This window comes from Athene noctua, chromosome 10 (genome assembly GCF_965140245.1).
Source record: "Athene noctua chromosome 10, bAthNoc1.hap1.1, whole genome shotgun sequence".
Lineage (NCBI taxonomy): Eukaryota > Metazoa > Chordata > Aves > Strigiformes > Strigidae > Athene > Athene noctua.
In genome coordinates, this window is record NC_134046.1 from 5689429 (window position 1) to 5708974 (window position 19546).

Genomic DNA, 19546 nt, shown 5'->3' on the forward strand with positions numbered 1-19546 from the left:
CGTGTGTGCTTCTGGCAAACAGCTCAAAAGTTAGGCTGGCAAACACAATGGAGCATGAGAAACAAAGCTCTTTCCTGCTGTGAAAACAATTCAGCAGGCTTTTTCACACCGAGAAAAAGCCGGGGCTACAGTGAGGCCGGCATGCAGTGAGGAGTGAACGTGCAGCAGCCCCATGCACAGCTCCAGAGGCAGAAAACTATTCTGCAGTGATGCAAGTGACTGCTTCATCCCCAATATCCCTGAAACAAGGGGAGGAACTCGTCCAGCGAGGGTTTCACAAGGACGTTGCGCTCTCCTAGGTGTGGGTGCCAAGGCACCATAATGACACTGTAATGACAAAGGGCAGCAAAGGAGCCAAAAGACATCAGGCATCACCAGGCCAGAGTGAGTACCAGAATGACTAAGTCATTCTCTCTGGCCAGCACAAACTCTCACAGCATGGTTAACGGTTATTTGAGAAACAGATCTGAATTTGGAGGCAACGCTCATTTCTGGCTATCTGCTCTCTGAACAAGCTGGGTAGGGAAAGCAAGACTGCTGCAGGGTCTGCTGCAAGCGGTTCAGGACACGAGACCCGCTGGGAGCTGGCAGTTCAGTAACCAGACTTACCAGAAACCAAAGCTACAGAGACCCTGGGGTCAAAGCTGTGATCCCCACCACCTGATGCCAAACCTTCTCCTGACAGCAAACCCAAGAGGGCAGTTGGAAGAACATCACAGATGCAAATACAGCGTTAAGGTTTTGGATGCAGGGGTTTTAAGGCACTTGCACCACTTTGCTATCACTGTACGCACCATTTCACTCATCTGAGCAACAGCACCCGCTCCCAGGCTTTCTGGTGGCAGGTACCAGAGCTCTGCACACCACGAGGACACACAGGGAGGGAATAATGCATCTTCTAAATAATATCATTAAGTCAAATAATCTCATCAGCTCCGGGGAATCCCAGCCGGGTTCTGAAGCCGCAGCAGCTGAGGACAGACAGTGCCACATCCACGTGGCAGCAGCTCAGACAGAGCCATTTAAAAGCAGAGCATTTACTTTTCATTTCTTCTCTTCCCAAAATGTCAGTCTCAATACACTAGGATGAGAAAGCCTTGTTTTCACCGGAATATTCCACCAGCAACCACCTTTGCACTCTTATTCCATGCAGCATTAACAAAGTAAACCAGACCTTGGCCCCAATGAAATCAATGTGATTTTTTTACTACTGTCAAATCACCACTTTACCTCATCTCAATGTCCCAGCTCATATGCAAAAGAGGCGCCTGTTTTCACAACACAATTAACTGTAGCAGCAGGTAACAGCCAACACACAACTCCTGCCAACACAAATGTGCTGGTTTCATCTTGGGACCTACTCCTCTCCTGACAGAGCTTGCTATTGCTCCACTAGCATCAGTAAGCAATGAGGTGGGCAAAGGAAATCATAGATGAAAAAATACCTGACAGCAGCAAACCAAAACACCCCGGTCCTGCTGCAATAACTGATAGATCCTACTGAGGTACCAAATCAGTGCTAAAGGAGAGGGTAAAGGAAGCCAGCAGTATATAGAATAAAATTTGGCAGCTGCAGTTCTGGTGTCAGAAAGGCAGCAGGGCAGGGGCAGTTCTAAGGCACTCAGGTCCATCCCACAGTGCTTTACTACTACTCCGAGCAAGCAGCTCTCCCCCAGTCTCTCCTTGTGCAGATGATGTTAGGAAGGGAAGAAATCAGGAATCGTTACTGTGCCACAACTCTGAAATAATTCCTCCCGTGTAGGCAAGAAACTGCTCCCATCACAAAAAGTCTAATTTCAGCATGCATGTGCATGAATGCAAAAGGTAAGAACTTAAAATAGAGGTACCCTATTTCCATGCATCGAGTCAGCAGGTACAGAAACAGCGTAAACAGTGATTCAGCAGCAGCCCGCGTGATGCAGAAGGTTGTTCCCTCGCCTCTGCCTCCTGGTTTGCCGCCCTTCTCACCTCAGCTCAGTCCCCGACTCCCAACAGCTCCCAAGAGTGATGCCCAGGTCTGCCTGGCAAAAGCAGCCCCAACCCCACGGGGCTGGGAGAGACCTGCCAGCCACAGGGGACCCGCTGACTGCTCATTCCCTCGGGGTGCCCGCAAGTGCCCTTTTGGCAAGGTCCAGCTCCCAACACAGACATTTATACAGCTTCCCTGTCTACAGCAGTTTTTCTAGTGCACAGACTAGATGCAACTATAATTAAATGTTTTGCTATGAAAATAGCTGTATAATCCAAATTTTTGCTATTTTTTCCATTGAGTTTATGAGCCTTGTATCTACAAATCTCAGTCATCTGAGCCGGGTACAAGAAAAGGCACGATGTACAACCATAGCGTATGGTTGCCATCTCTGGTGCAAAGTAGTGCTATAACTCCATAAACACCCCTGATAAATTGCACAAGACGACACCAAGGACATTTTCAAGTCCTGTGAGATTTGCTACATAAACAGCTATGACCTTGTACACATGGTTTCAACAGGGACAAGTTGTTTTTTGCTGGTTCTCACCCCCAATTTTTTTATTAATGTTTGCTGAGAAGCCAGAAGGAGAAGCAGATATATGAAAAGGAGAAAGACTGGAGAGAAGAAACATCATTTTTCATTCATCTTACATTTCTAAAACTGTAACTTACCTCTCCGAGCAGAGAGAATGAAAGTATTTCAGCCTTCCCACCACCTGAGCTCTCTCATTCACCCTTTCAAAGCCAGCAAAGAGAAGAAAAGTCTCCCAAGCATTTACCCACTCCATACCAAGTATCCACGTTTAGCAATTCCTCCCTCCAGCCCCTGAAGTCCTGGGGCTAACGTGCTCCTTTCTGTTTTAGCAAACTGTTCTCTCAGCCCCAGGCACCATCTCTCCCAAAGGCACCAGCATGGTGAGGAAAACGCCCAGTCCTCTGTTTAGTGATGCTGATGCTCAGTGATTTCTGGCTGTGGCCCCACTCAGCATCGTTGCCCCATCCAAGCCACCAAGCATCCAGTGGAGCTGCCACTGGCCCCAGGGGGCTGCTCCCTGTGCCCTGACATTTTGCTATGAGCTCCCCCCCTTTCCACAGCAATCCTGGCTCTTGCCCAGGATAGAGGCCAGGGTCGGTCACACAGGGCTGGCAGGTCCCACAGGTCACCTGGGCAGGTCCAGCTGTAGCTCCACGTTGCATCTGCCTTTGCTGCAGTTTGTTGTGTTTTGTTTTTTTTTTTTTTTTAATTTGCTTTGAGAACATGCCTGCTTTTTAAGATCCCCCCCCATGAAAGAAGCTGATTTAGCCAAAAGCACCACAAGGCAATCTAGACAAACCCTGCTGGCTAGGGCACCCAAACCAAGATGCATCTCAGTGATGCCACCCTTAACCTTCTGGGTTTTGTTGCTTTTCTGGTCAAAATGCATGAAACCAGCAGCATCACGAGGGGAATGCTTAGAGCACAAGGCATCCCCTGCAACCACTCCATGGCTTCACACTGCATACCCCGGGCACCGACTGCTGCACACCCCACACCCCCCCCCCAGCTGGGGCTCCCCCAGATGATCCAGGTGGGGCAAAGAGGGGACTGTGCCCACACGTGTCCCATGCACCACTTTCCTGCTAACGCCCCATGCAAAAATGGATTAATAATTAATAATCGAGCCATTACAACTGGGGGAGCTGTCATTACAGCCACAACTTTCAAAGTCTTTTTTTAATCATTTGAGGAATGACAGACCTTTGAGTATGACATGTAGCCTGTAGCAAGTACTACATATAGCCTGCAAGCCTTTTAACGCATGACAAAAATAATCACTGAAGGGTTTCCTTACACAACTTTGACTTGCCCCCACACCATTACTAGCCAGCATAACTGACCAAGAATAACTAAAGCACGTGGGGATTTCACCCTAATCTCAGAATGGACTGAAGTCCTTGCTACTCTCACCTTGACATACTCCGAAGACTGGATGATTTGCATTTTGATGTCTAATTGAAACAAGGGTTGCTTCTTGTCAGGCCTTAATCTTCCTAAAAACATGGTTGTGCCTCCCTCCCCAAAGCAAATATTTATCACAAGTTTCACCTTGAATACAGGCCACAGCATCGCAAAGCAAGTAATCAGAGCTGTAAAAAAAAAAAAAAAAAAGGTTCTGTCTAGGTAAAAAAAAAAAAAGAAATTCAAGAGACACATCTGTTCTCCTGAGCCACAGCAAGGAAAGATTATTACCATTAGCATGAAGGTTATACAGTAGATGAAACAATTGGTTAAAGAAAAAAAAGAAAAGAAATCACTTATAGTGTCATCTTTCATCATTAAATTTTAATGGAAAAAACATTGCGATTTGCTTAGTCTGAATACATACGCAATGTAAAGAGACTATCTGACATCATCGAGGCGTAACACCACAAGATAAATGGAGATGATTTGCCACGCTACTGGAGCAGCTGTAACTCCCTCCCAGATCTGCAGCAATCAAACGAAAGGGCACGGAAATAGCAAGCCATCTGCTTCTTGCTGGCCACTGAATCTTTGGCTGATAGGAAAGAATCAAGGGGGAGTCTTACCCTTCTCCTGCTCGTATGGGCTTAAACAGAGGGCAGCTGAGCTGTTACGCTAGTTTAAATGCCCACTCTTGTTAGTCCCATTTTGGTTGTCCCTGCAAGCCTTAGCCATCACCACAAGACAAACATCTGGAGGCTGCAGTTTGCACCGAGGATGCCCTAAGCAAGGGCAGCTGGAGCACACACATATGCATCCAGAAAGCACCCGGCTGGAGCAGAGACTCGCTTCGCAGGCTCCCAGCAATGCAAAACCAGGCTCAGCGCTCCAGGCTGCCTTCCTTTCATACAGCAGTTGGGTTTTGAGAGCATTAAAAGGAAAGAGAAAAAAGTGAAGCAATAAGGCTGAAGATTTTCCTGTCCTGCTTCTGCACTAGAGCACGATTCTCCCCGCTGCAACCTCCTGAAGGACGGCAGCACCCATGACAATCTCAGGAGATGACAGAGGAGCGAGCTGCGGGCAAGCTGTGCGCTCCCCTGCATATGGAAACACCAGGCAGGCCGCTGCCCACCTTCCCAACTGCAAACAGAGAGGAAGAAAGGGCGCACAGCTATTGTGCATAGAGTTGTTAAGATCTATATGAAGCCCCATGTGTGTAAATTAAACATCGGCTCCTTTTATCATCAAGTGCATACAACTTGCAAGCATGAATTATGCAAGACTATTAACTGTCTTATAATAAGAGGGAGCAGCTGTAGAAACTGCTCGGAGGACACAGCAAGTTGCAGAACGGGCAGCCTGTGGATGCTCAGTGTCTGTGTGTGTCTGAGCTACAGCACGGCCACCGGCACCGGGTCCAGTCCGAGTGCTCCCAGGGACCCGCACAACCTGCGCTAAGCAATTAACTCAGCATCTCATAAGCTCTCCCCGTCTTCCAGGGCTCTGTGAAGGAAAGAGAAATATTTTCATCATTTTTTTATTGATGAAAGCTTGAAAAACATCTGGAGAATTGTGTGAGCTTGTGAAGGAGCAAACAGGGAGCTGTGTCTGTAACCTGACTGAAACCCAAGCCCCAAGCCAACACCCAAACTGCTGAGCTCTGCCTCTGCTTTCACCCAGGAGCACAAGAGACCTGAAACAGCAAACCCCCTCTGCGGCCAGCCTGCTCCAGTCCAGTAATTTGCTCTTTGACTAATGAAGCCTGGTACTGGGCTGGAGCCCTGGGGTGAGGACACCAGCCTCGGGCAGCGCTGCACAGCCCAGGTTGGGAGTACCCCAGGCTGCAGGCAGAGGCTGGGCGCGGGCAGGGCTGCGGGTTGGCAGCGCAGTGAGCTCCCCTGCCCGCAGCCCCAGACCTACAGAGCACCACAGGCTACTTAACTCAGCCCGGTCACCAGGTCCTTGCCGAGCTGACACCACGCTTAGCAGATGTGCTAAGGTTGCTGGGGGCAAACTCTGGCCATAAATTACCTACAGGGTGAAAATGTTTTTTGATACAGTTTTACATAAAATATTAATCTCTCTGGTCAATAGAAATGCTGTTAGGATTGAGTGGTGGAGCTGTATGCAGCATGGAAGCGTTTTGCAACATAACAGATGCCAAAAAGGGAGGCACGGATCAGTATTAAGACCAGTTTCATTTATTGTATATATCATGGACTTGGAAGAACAAACATCAAGCACCGTGATTACATTTACTGATGATTCAGAGTTGTGTGGGCTCCTCAATACACAAGAGGAGGGCAATAAAGTCCTGGACAACTGTGAGCAAGCAAGCACCTTGGGAGATAATTAAATTAATTCAAGCTATGGAAATGCTACACAACAAGGCTAAAACATAAAGCAAATAACATCAAAGAGGACTTTGCACTCAGAGCCTATGAAGCAAACCCAGACTACTGCTTGCTAACAGTTATCTGCCCAGGGTGCCAGGCGCTGTACAAGCACAAAGTCCATGTCATGACCGTCAGAGAGAGTGGCCATCAGGTGAAAACAGGTGCAGGATACACACGAAGCATTAAAATAAAGCAATCCCAGTGATAGCAGCTGTACACGCCCCCAACCCAATACCCTGTGGCTTTAGAAAGGGGCCATGCCATTCAGGGACTGCTGGCAGTGCAGCAGCTCTGCTAAATTAAAAAATAAAAATAAAATAAAATCTATGCAACAGACTTCAGGTCAGAGTGGCTGCTTCCTGCTTTGCTTACCAACTCCCAGTCCCTATTACCAGCTCTTTTTCAGACTCTTACCCATCCTTTCCTGGATCATGTACCTGCCCCTAATTGCCCGGGCATCCTTGCCATGCTAACCAGCCCTGCCTGAAGCAAGGCAGCTGCCTTAAGAGACACCAAGGTGTCTTGCCTGAGCCACCCTGCCCTGCAAAAGGACTGCTCCAGGGCATCGCAGCAGGCACAGAGCCCCTTCCAGGAGATGGGGCCCGACAGCACATTGGAGCGAGACCGGGAAACACAGAGCATCTGGAGCAGTAACATGAGAAAGGACACAGGAGAACAAGTAAGAAGTGGCAGAGCTGCCCAAGGCCCCGAAGGCAAGGAGAAGATGCTAAATTTGATGAGGTTGAGGAAGGGAGCCAAAGGAGGAATAAATAGAGCTAATGAGAAAACAAGACATGAGCATTCAAAAACCTTTAACACACTGCTAAACAGCAATAAAAAGGCAATTAGAGTTCCAAGATGCATGGAGGGTGATTGCACACACTATAAATAGGTGGTGGGAAAACTGTCCCTCTCAGCAGGATCTGATTCACTTTTGGGGTGACTTCTGTGTACACAGAAATATTCTGGTGTGAGACAAGCTGAGAGAACAGTTTACAGAGAGATGAGATTACAGGAAGAATTTCTATTACACGCATCCTTCCGCATGAAATATGCGCCAAGCAGGAGCTTTACAACAGAGGCTTCGGAGGTCTGAGCTTGAGGAACTCTGAACAAAAGTGCAGCAGCAAACATGTGAAATAGCCTTAGAAAGAAACATCCATTTTATGACAGCAGCAACATGTCTGGCACAGGAGTCCGGGCAGTTCAGTGGCTGCCACTATTGGCGGAGAGACTCCCTGACCACGCTGCTCTCCAGTGCCCACAGAGACCGTGTCCTGCTCAGCTCATAAACCTTGCGTGAGCATGTGCACACACGCACCTGTAACAGCATTTAACAGCAAGCAAAAAGGTTTAAAAGTGGAATTCAAGCACCAAACCCACTTGAGCATGCTCCTCAGACTGGCACCGGTGTGCTCTTTCTGTTTCCTACCTGTGCCTCAGGTGTGCTCGCTCTACTCCGCAGTGAGGAGCATGACTGCTCTGCAAACATATAACCCTCTCCCCTGGGCTGGTGTAACCCCTCAGGAGATGCCCGTGTCTTGTGGGTAGAGGCTCATGGTAGCCCGTGCAAGCAGCTAGCTCGCTGTTTCCAGAACAATCTCTCTGATGGCATTCCTTGCCCAGCCTTCCCTCCTTGGGCCAGCTAGGCTGGAGAAAATGCACCGACTGCAGCAAGGCACTGTTCCTCCAAGTACATGGCTCAGGCCATGGGGGAATGTGCCACGAGAGGTCCTGGGCAAGAAGGAGCCCTCAGAACAGATAAAACCCACAAGACCCCAGCTGAAGGCAAGGTCTTTGCAGCATCACGACTGATAATTAACAACACAAGTCCACGGAACCTGACAACAAGCAGAAATAGTACTGGGCAGGTCCCTGGCCAGTGTAAACCACCTCTGCATGATCAGCTCGAGGTTTTTGAGGGTATCACTTCTCTTTTTGCAACAGCTAGAGGCTAGAAAAGTACTATTCCCCACCATTTCTGCTGGGCCCCGGGCCATGCCTGCTGCAAAGCAAATAGGAGAAAAGGAAAACACAGCTGCACCTCGGAGCCGTGAACAATTCCTCCTCCTTGCCTCAGCACCTTCACAGATACCCTTCTGGACGGGGAGACTTTGGAGCCTGAAGCACCGAGGGCCCGAGAAAGGGAAGAAGCAAAGCTGTCACTCACTTTCCACCTCCAGACTCCCTAGGCCAGGCCCAGTGCCCTTCCCAGCTCCCCACCCCTTCCCACCGCAGAGCATCGGCATCAATTCATGCTCGGGAGCTGCTTTGCCCTCGCGAATGACTGAGCACACACAAAGTCTCTGCAGTCCTAACTCCAGCTAGCTTGGCTGTGCACCAAAAAATAACCCTGTGCCGCTCAGACAGCGGCACGTCCCCAGATAACAGCAGCAGATGGCTTCTGCCTAGAGGTCCCACTGGCAGAGGGTGGTCTGCGGTGCTGGGGTGGGAGGCACGGGGCTGTTTTTTGCAGCACACATTGCTGGTGGGTCACGCAGACTCACCCGTGGCTGAAGAAGTGCTGGCTGTGTCCTTCCTTCATCCTTGCATTGTCACCATGCAGGTAGCAAAGCAGCTGGCTCCTGCTGCGTCACCCCATTAGCTTCCTTCCCAGGAAGCGATGAGTCTGTCGTCTCTGGTTGCAAGAAGGGTGGGAGCAGTCTGCTAGGAAGGAGGGGAAATCTAGGGGTGCAGGCAATAAAAGCAAACTCCACGCGTGCAATATGCATTTGTGCCCTATTGCTGAATCAGGAAAGGATATTTGGCATCATAGAGGAAATTTGCCTTTTGCTTGATGTTCTGCTTGTGTGATGCCTGCATCACCTTCCAGCTGCCTAAATCCTCTGCTGCTGAGATACGAGAGGAGCTGACCCTCCCCGTAGCACGCCAGGCAAAGTGAACCCCCCTTCTTACAAAAGCTAGCTGTCAACATCAACAACAGTCCCAGAAGAACTTCTGAATAGCTTCGCTTAATTGCTCCCAAGTCATCCAGTATTTTCTATGCCTAAAACACACCGACCAAACCCTCTCTCCTTCCCGGCCCCCACCCACCAGACAGGGACATCTGAGGGGAGCCCTGAGTGGCACATGGGCTGCATCTGGCTGGCTGCTCGTGGAGGAGCTTCTCCCTTCCACAGCCACCTGCACCATGCCAGGGTTGGCCAGAGCGAGCCCAGAAACCTCTTCCCAAAGCGCCTTTGCGGTATTTCAGTTTACTTGGCCAACTGGCTGGACAGGGCTCCCTTGAATCTCTCCTCGGGATGTTTCTTCCCAAGCAAAGCACCAGTTGGAAATGAGATGGGTGGCAGAAGAGATAGTGAGGTCATGTACAGAAAAATGCATTCTCTATATAGGAGGAAAAAAAAAAAAAAAAAAAAAGGTTTTGACCCCACATCTACCTCCTTCTTGAACTAACATCGTATCTCACTCCAGTGAGCATCATGCTATATTTAAGAGCATCAGTTTATGTTCCCTCTGACAGCCAAACATCAAACCCAAGTCCCTTTATCTCACCAGAGTGCCACCAGCCAGGCAGCTTGTCCCCTCTCGTTGCCAGACAGAGCCTGTACATCAGCTGCGACTCCTTGGGCTCCAAAATGATCCTTGTGCACGCACACCCCCCATCCCTCCCAGACACCCTTCTCCAAATGGCTCCAAGGAAAGCAAGGGGCTGATCCCCTGTGATATGGAGGTGGGGAAGGCAGTGTGTTGGGGTGCAGGATTTTACTATCTGAAGCACCCCAGTATGCAGACACAGACTTGCGACCCCAACAGACAGCCTTCTGTATCTCAGGGCAATGCCAACTTAGCATCATCTGGACTGATAACACGATAAATTCCCCAGGGGAGGGAGAATTGCTTCCTGCAGGAGTTAGCCTGCCCCGCACACCTCATCGACTGCAAACACGCATTGCAACTAATAAGCATCAGTAGTTACCACAAACTTAGAGGATCTGCAAACTCCCAGTGCCATCCTCTTCAGCTCAGCAGGTGCTCAGGATCAAATTCAGATGCTAGAGCAAATGCCACTGATGTTCGTCACAAGGCAACGTGAGAGATTGTTTCAGTAAGACATTTCTTAACAAATAGCTTCTATCAGTAGTTCCTCACATGCGAGCCCGAAAACCAGCCTTTTCTCCCTACTACTTTCCTCCCCTCCACCAGACAAGCAATTGGGAGCTAAACCACCCCCTTTAAGCCCCACTTTGAGAGACCAAGCTGAGCCTGTGCATGCCATGGTGCTGCAGCTGCTCTGGATGAAGGGCTTCTTTGTCCTGCAGAGGTACATTAAGCAGCAACAACATCCAAAAGAAGTGCTTGTTTTCCACTGCCAAAAAAGTTTATTGATTATTTTTCCCCAAAAATCCTTCCCCTGGCTGAAGACAAACAGCAGGTGATGGGCTCGCAGAGACAGGGTCACTCTGATCCATGCTTGTACAGGATCAGATCCAGTTCATATCAGTGTTCATCCTCACTCATCAAGTGTGGATCTAAATCCCATCTGGAAAGGCGACAGAAGGTGGAAACAGAGGGTCTACAGACCAAGCAAGACCTGAAGACTGTCTTCCCATATTCTGAAGACAAAGAGTGCCCTACCCTCAGGTGAACGGCACCCTAATTTAGCAGATGAGATCACGAAAGGCCACTGCTAGACCATTAGTGGGCAGCCCTGTTTGCCAGGGTGTTTATACAAATGTACTGTGGCATCAACCCAAACTCTTACCAAAGCCAGTAGGGCTCCTTCAAGAGGAGCCACATTTCCAGTCCCAAAAAGTAAACACTACTGCAGCAGCAGCATTTAAAAAACCTCCACCCTTTAAGCTAGAAAAAACATGACTAAATCTAGATTTCATTGTTTGTTCATCAAACACTAACATTTTGTATGGGCAGACGTTCAGCACTTGAGCGGTTGTGGTCACACGACTGTCCTGAAGCACACAGGTCAAAGTCATTGAGCTGTATGGCCCAAGTCACCGAGTTCTGTGTTGGGGCAGTTTTCCAACCCCTCCAGGCTGAAGGTGGCCAGCACTAATGTCCCCTCACAAGGGTCCTTATATACCTCATGTTACTGAAAGCCCAAGATCCCAACCCTACTGTGAGGTAGACAGACAGGTTTTGAACTAGGAGAACTACAAACACAGCACTGGCTACCCCAAGCTGAATAAACATCTGCATGACATTTTGACTGAGGTGTTTAAATTTTAGAAAACATCTGACTATCTGCCTGAATCACAGACAAACAATACCAAACATTATCACTAAAAGCACCTTTTCAAACACCAATTTCACACATTCGCATCACTCAGCAACTGCACTTACATCCTGTTTTAAGAATGAAGCCCACCCAATCCATCAGAAAACCCAGTCAAAGCACCCCCAGTATCCTGTACCCACAAATAACTTGCTGCTTCTAAAGCAAGTGCCAGGTTAGGATGCTCCATGTATTTTTCTCAGTACCTACAGTGTAATGACACAGGGAAACTCCCCAGGAACCTGCCATTTCTTGCATCTCCCCTTGATGAAGAAACATCAACATTCCCTCATGAAGAAACAGCGGACCCTGCTGCTGGTCCTCAAAGTATGCCCTACAAGAAGGGGAGCCCAATTCTGACCCACTGGAAGCTGGTGGTGCCACCTGCTTTGTGAAGCAGCCATGGCGAGGAGACATACTGCTTGTCCTCCCACGCCTGCACCATGCACCCCGAGAGCTGGGGAGAGAGGTGTCACCTCCCCTTGTGCCTCACCCTGCTCCATTTCCAGGAATGGAAGACCTTTGAGGGGTCACCCATCAAACACCACCCATCCTCCTGGGTGACAAACGGAGAGGACCTGCTCACCATCACGGAAGGTCCCTTTGTCTGGCGTTTTAAGGGAACTCTGCTGTTTTTATTAGTCTTAGTTTTTAAAGACACACTCAAATATACATGGTTCCTAGAGATCACTTCGTGGGTGAAACCCTGGTGCAGCTGAAGCCATTAGCTGAATTTACATCAACACCAACCAACAACTTTATTGATTATACTATATTGATTGGCTTAATATATTAATCAGTTTACATAGTTAAATAGAAATAGGATGTTTACCTCGTACCCCCCTGGACGAAAGGATTGGCAGTAGCTGCAAGGTGTTTGTATAGATACACTGCTAGTAGCAGTGTTGTGATGGCTGCATTCCTACTGCTAAACCATACCAACAGCAAATTAAATACTTCTCCAGCTAACAAAAAAATTACATAGGGCAATGACTTGCCGACCACTTCCCACTTAGGTGAACGGGGAACAACTGACTCATCATTCAGCAGAAGGAATTACAAGTTGTGCAAAAGGCAAAGTGCTTCGGGGAGAACGTCTAGACTATGCAAAGCAAAGCCATAAATAATACCTTACGGAAACGACAGGCTTTAGCAGGGGTTGGAGCTGCACGATCTCATGAGTCTTCTCCACTCTTAGTTCACAACATCTCTGGCCCGAGAGGTGCCACCCACAATAACTGAGTTGGGTTATGGATCAGGAACTGCAAAGTTTTACAACAGCCAAAGACCAAGCTCACAGCCTATTTAATTACCTGCTTCCCAATCCAATAAGCTGCAAATATATAAATAGCCAAAGTATGACAAATATTTAATATCTGCTAGAATTAAATTAAGATAAGGCACTGGCAAAATAAATGAGTGTTTTAACTGAAAATAACAATTTTCTGCAGATTCCAGACAATTTGAGCACAGCGATCCCATTCTGCATTCCACACTGCTGAGGAACACCACATCTCAGATATGCCAGACCTCGTTCCCCACAGCAACGCTCTCCAAGCAGCAGTGAGACATGGGCAGGGTCGACTTCACTTCAGGGTTAGCACCAACCCAGGGACAGCCCTAGCCGAGAGCCCAGCCACACACACAACGCCCTCATCTGATGGTGGCAGGGGCCAATTCCTACACAGAGCCAGCTGAGCAGCAAAGGCAGCCCCTAACTACTCTTCCAGGTTTTTATGGGCACAGCACTAACTATCTTGCAAGCTTTGCTGCAACTACAAAGCTGTGCAGAGGGTCCAGCTCACACCTGAGACCTGCCTGGACCTTGCATCTCCTTCTTAAACAACACTAGAGAGCAACCAAGGAACAGACAGAAATCAAGCAGAGCATCATCTTTCCCTCTCTTCTGCAGAGCTGAGAAAAATCACAACTCCGAGGGTTTTCTGGGGCCAGCAGAGCAGAATCTGACCATAAAAACTGCAGTTCTTCCAGCAGAAAGCTGCTAAGACAAGTCCCATCACTACCTGAGTAATGTCTGTCCCAGAACAACATGTCGGTGGTTTTAAGAGAGAACTTGTGTAAATATGGCATGAGAGTAACAACCCAACCCATGATAGGTAAGAAGTATGCGTGATGATTTGGAAGGCTGCACTAGCTTTACTACATTCCTAACTGTTGTAGCATACGAGTGCATGCCAAAATGGCACAAATTCGATATTTTAAAATGCACTGTAACCAATTTAAGAGTTTCTGATCCCTCACACCTGTTCTGCATTAAGCACCATGCTTAAATCAATCACCATTCAGCAAAGCACAAGCTTAAGCACTTTGCTGAATTTGACTGAGAATTTTGCTAATGCACCTGACGTCATCCCACAGGCTTACACAAGGACCCAAATCACAAGCCACTTCTCCCAGAAGTAGCTCCAGTAATCTGCAACTAAGCTGGAACTTTTTTCATCCCACATTTATCCCGCTTGGAACTGATATACTCTCCCACATGCCGCCTGCTCGCTCCCTCATTCTGCAGGGAGGAAAACAGGTGATGATAACCATGACTGCGGTGATGCCTGACCTAACGTGTTCTCCAGAGTTTATCTCCTAAGGAGTTCTCCTTGCTGCCCCTTTCCCAGCAAGTGTTTTCAGGGGGCTGGTAATAATCTGGGGAAGATCTCCCAGTTTATGCTATTTTGAACGAGCAAACACCAATTCCTGAGTTGCGCTGTGCCTTTTGGCTGCCGTGCTTTGGAGGTATTTAGCAAGAGGTGTAACCCACATCCAAGGGTGCTTGGTCTGCATCATTACAAAGACATACTCGTTGCCTGACTTCCCCAAGCTGTTAGCTGAGCTCCCCTCCCAAAGGCTTCAGACTGTTGGGATCAAGCTGGGGGAGGCACGGAGCACGGCCAGTCGTCTCAATTCTACTTCCAACAAGTCAGCGTGAGCTAGAGAAAAGACTAAATACATCCTGGGCAAGCAATTACCAAGCTAAGTGCCATCTGCAGTACTAAAACACGTTGTTCTGAGAGCAACAGAGCTGGCAAAGTCGCTTTGCTCCTGAGCTGCACTGCAAGGCTGGAGCCTTCGGTGTCTGGCAAGGTGTAAACTCTGATGGGAGCTTTTCCTCCTGGGCCACACATTCAGTAGGTCTCTTGCTCAGATTCCCCAGCGTCTAGTAAGGGCTGCCCGCATACTGCCACCTTCCTCCCACATGGGATAGGCGATAAATACAGATTTTGCTGTCTTCACTAAGCTTTTAAGGGATGCGTATCTTGCAGACCACTGTCTGCCTGTCAAACGTGCCTGGAATTCAGTGGTGGCTTAAAAAAGAAATCCAGGCAGGAAGTAAGACAGCACAGGCAGGTATCTAATAATCTTTTTTTTTTTTTTCTTTTCCTTAGGAAACAATGCTAGTGAGATGTAAATAAAAGAAATCAGAGGTAGACATCACAAATGTCTAGTTACTCAAGTGAAGTCTTACCACATAAACATCAAGATAAACCCAAAACAGAGGTGTAGGCTTGAACACACTGATCTAAAAAACAATTCTTATTCTGTTGCTGAAATTTCTGGAGTGTCAGGATCAGAGAAAATACCAGCTCTGAGTGGCACTTGGATTAATCTTGAAATCTAAACCAGAGTTTGTTACTAGTGTAAACAAGCAACAATGTCATGCCCAGGTGCAGTATATACCCAGCTATGCCGTCCATTCACACATTTCCACTACTCTCTTTGCTCTCATATACATTGTAATTTACCAAACTGCATGCAATTATCTTTCTGTTGCAACAGTACCTTAAGCACACGCTTCCCTTCATTCCAAGGTGGTTCACGAGCACTGTAAAACACCAGGCTGTATTTTCCAGCTCCCGAGCACTACACACAGGCATGCTGCTACATAACCGGTACCCGCGGTGCCTGTGCATTACACTGCTCTAACATGTGGCCCCTGGGGCTCGGGGTACCGGCCAGCTCTGATACAGCAGCGCTGCAGGATCAAGGAGAAAGGATTACACACCTCAGGGGAGGTACGGCGGGGATCTTCATAACTTCACTGCTGTGACTGCAACAAAATCAATTGCTTTCTTTGAGAAAATTGCAAAGATGAAACTACAGAAGCAGCCTGGGCTCCAGGAGCTCAGTGAGCCCTAGGGTTCTCCCATGGAGGCAGGCCGGCTTTTATCAGGTAACCCAGAGACACTGGGTTGTGCCAGGCAGCTGCTGTGCAGGGTGACAGCCTCATCTGCAAAGCCACGGTCACCCTGCTCGGGCTGTGCTGGGAGGTGGCAGCATCTCCCGTGCTACAGGGGAGAGCTGTGCACCAGGTGAAGCCAGAGCTTGACCACCTCCTCCTCCTCCCAGTGCCAGGCAAGGCCTGCTGAGCGGGGCTGGGGACAGGTCACCAGCCCTCATCGCTGCACAGCTCCACCAGAGCACCTCTGCGGTGGCTGCTCAGCACCTCCCTGACACAGGCGTGGAGTCTGAGCAGCCCCACGTGAAGCCCCACAGCTGGGCCCCACGCCTCAGCAGAGCTCGCATCATCCTGCTCACGGGCAGCAACCGCAGCGGGCAGATCAGCAGGGCCAGGCCCTCACATCTCCAGGGTACCCACTTGTGAGGTGGATCAAGCACCTCCCTCCACAGCCCCTCCATCCAGCACTGACGGGAGAGGCGGGAGCGCAGTCCTATGTGCCAGCCCTGTGCAGAGCAGGGACTGCAAAAGGCAACGCTTGGGGGTTTTCTGTTTCCCATTTCTCCTGGAATGAAACTCTTCCCTCACAAATGGCAGGCTGTAAGGGTAGAGAGGCATATGACACATGGAGAAAGAAGCAGTTTATCCCCAACTCTGCTGATGAGGAAACTGAGACAACAGCTCTCATCAGAGCAGGACCAAAACCTGGGTTTCGCCCATCTTTCCCCCAAGGAGCAAAATGCATTTGCTCCACTCTGATGGGTGCTGGAGCATCTGGTATTTCCATCATCACCAAAGGCCCACCAATGCACAATGTCCCCACAGAGACCATTCAACCTGGCAGAGCCATCACAACAGAAGCTCAGTGCCCAAGAGGAAACGAGTCTCACACCTTCACCCTCGGTCCGGAGAAGGAAGGGTGGGCTTTCCCAGAAGGATGCGTGAGGAAAGCAGAGGAGCACACAGAACCCAGCAACAAACTCTGGACTCTGGCAGTCCTTTAACTGAGTTTAATAGGAGCCTTGACTAACGAAAAAGGGCAAGGATTTACTTCCAGGAACCTGCATGACAACTGAATATAGGTATATACAGAAGACGAAAACCCAGACTGAATTCATCTTTAAAAGGGTGAATTTAATTTGACATGTGTTGTCAAGTTAAATTTAGCTTTCCCAATTCCCTCTCACTACTAAGTTTGAGGGGAGACAGCAGGCCCCTGAGACACACCTATTTTAGCTATTTGTATAAATAAGTCAGACGCATTTCCCTATGTTCTTCATTTCACAGAGAATAGATTATTTCCTCCCAAGATCCTGTGTAACTTCCCCATTCCCTCAAGCATTGCTGCCACTTTATAATTTTTCTCATTACTCCTCATTTCTTTATTTCACCTGTACTCTCTCCCTCCCCTCTTTCTATCCCTTCATAGTACAGTATTTTGAGTTCAGGGACTATGAACCACCCTCCTTCCCAGCCACTCTTCTCCGGACTGCTAAGACACTGCCTCCTCCTTTGGAAAAACTCCTTTTCAATCTCAGTTCACTTTTATGTGAGAAACAGTTGCAGGGCTTGTTTGTTTGAATTTCTGCAAACCTAGTAATTACTTAAATTGCATCATCTTTTTCTAATGCAAAGAAGTTTCACAGGGAACAAAATCCAAGACGACTTTGAAAAATCCACAATCTATTGAAAAGGGTTGTAGGCAAAAAATAAAGCAAAAAAAAAAAAAATCTCCAAACTTAGCTATATTTTCAGCTATGCACTTTGCTCAGCAAACAAAAGCAGATCATTCAACCTTCCTGCAACACCAGATTGTCCTATATTGCCTTTAAACTACATGCAGTACAGATACACTTTCCTACCTCCGTATGTTGCAATGACTAATAATAGTCCTGTGGTGTAGCAGAACCGAATGTCGTTTGCATCAATACATCCAGGAGCCTGCCTAATTTGCAAAGGTCATTTGTGAACACAGAACGGTATCAAGGCTAAAACTGCAGTCTAAGAAACACAATTGAAAAAACAGTTTAAAAAAAACAATCAGCCAGCTGTTCCAGAGCTACGTCCCATCGCAGACCTGACTCTGGCTGCCACAGGGAAAAAGTTGGCTGCATCTGAGTGAAAGGCGCCCGTGTCTGCATCCCGGAGAAACTTAATTTCTGCCCTGGCCCACGAGCTCGTACCTCTGTGGGGAAACAAGCCCCAAGACATCTCCTCGGGATGGGGAGCCCAGGCAAAGTGCTCCTGCCCAGCCTCTGCCCGGAGCAGCGCGTTGGCCCTGCCGCGGTGACGCGCTGGGGGAGGAAGAGTCAGGATTGTGGCAGCCCCTCCATCGTAATCAGAATCATCTGCTGCCACGTTTTGCCGGGAAGCTGGCGTCGGGGAGCTCGCCGCGCATAAACACTTGCAAGAAGTTGAAATGAGACTCGGTAACTCCCCAACTCAGCGCCGGCACTCCCAGTTAAGCAAACTTTGCAGCGAGCACTGAAGTTGCAGAGTCCCTTTGCAGGAGGCACGGGCACGTTTTCCAGCAATATAACCCATTTTTCTCCTTTTAACAACCTTTAAACGGCCAACATCCCAAACTTCCCGAATCCCGATGTTGCATAACTAGGAGCAATGTGCCATATGCCAGCACGCTGGCTCCACGCGGGGAGCAGCACCAAGGGGTGGCAAAGGGGCTGAGGGCTTCCCGGTGCCCCGGGACAGGGATGCTGCCAGCAAACCCCACCCGTGCGGGCCCAAGGTGCCCTGTGCCGGGATTGCCCTTGGGGTGCCCGGGTGGCTGTGGGCCTGCATGGGGCTGCTGGGGAGCGGGATGGAGGGCAGGGGGCAGGCAGGGGGGTCTTCAGGGGAGCAGGCAGGGGGGTAGGTAAGCAGTTAGGGGAGTGGGCTGGGGGCAGGCAAGCAGGAGAGCAGGCAGGGAGGTAGCTGCCAGGGGGCAGGAGGATGGGGGCAGACAGGGAGTGGGTGATGGGGTGCGGGCAGGGGAGCTGCCGGGGCAGGGGAGGCCGAGCTCGGCCGTGCAGGCAGGGCCGGGCAGGGCAGCCCGCACCGCCGTACCTTCTGCTGCCGGCGGGCCATGTCGGTGGGCTGCTTGGCGTTGAAGGGGTAGGCGATGCAGCGCATGACGAAGACGTAGAGCTGCAGCTTCCTCTTCCTCTCCTCCTCCTCCCGCTGCAGCCGCTCCAGCTCGTCCTTCTCCTTCTCGCTGGCCACCGAGGGGCTGGGGCTGGCGGGCCGCGCCGCACCGCCGCCGCGCCCGCCCGGCTGCAGCCCCCCGCTGCTGCCACCGCTGCCGCCGCCACCGCCGCCGGCACCGGCACCGCCGCCGACACCCGGGCCCTCGCCGGGGCGGCTGGGCGAGAGACGCGCAGCGGCGGGCGCCAGCGGCTCCTTCCCGCTCTCCTCCTCCACCAGCTCCTCCGACTCCTCCTCGCTGGACGACGGGTCCAGCATGGCGGCGGCGGCGGCTGGGCTCGGCCGGGGCCGGGCCGGCTCTGGGCTGCGCTGGCTCCGCTCGGCGCGGCTCTGCCCGGCTCCGGCTCCGCTCGCCGCCGCGCCCGCGCGCGCCCCCGCGCCGCCCCGCCCCGCCCTCGCCCCGCCCCGCCCCGCGCGCGGGCGCTGGCCGCGGTGCTGCACGGCGGGGGGCGGCGGAGGGAGGCGGCAGGGAGCGAGGGAGAGCGGCCCGGCCGCGCATGCCCGCTGGGGGCCGGCGGGGCGCGGCCGCCGCCATGGCCGTCGCCTAAGGGGGGCCGCGGGGTGCGCGCCCGCCGCGGCACCGCTGTGT

General features: G+C 50.3%; 1 protein-coding gene across 12 annotated transcripts in view; it reads right to left on the bottom strand.

Moving 5' to 3' along the window:
* The window catches only part of CADPS (calcium dependent secretion activator), a 220930-nt gene extending 201630 nt beyond the window's left edge, over positions 1-19300 (bottom strand). For 9 of the 12 annotated variants that reach the window (XM_074913788.1, XM_074913784.1, XM_074913783.1 and 6 more), the window contains exon 1: positions 18820-19300. In XM_074913788.1, the coding sequence (XP_074769889.1) occupies positions 18820-19215 (396 nt within the window). In that variant the 5' untranslated portion in view covers positions 19216-19300. The remainder of the gene's footprint in view (positions 1-18819) is intronic. The other 3 variants (XM_074913789.1, XM_074913790.1, XM_074913785.1) reach the window with 1 other exon arrangement.
* Between the last annotated feature and the right edge of the window lie 246 nt (positions 19301-19546).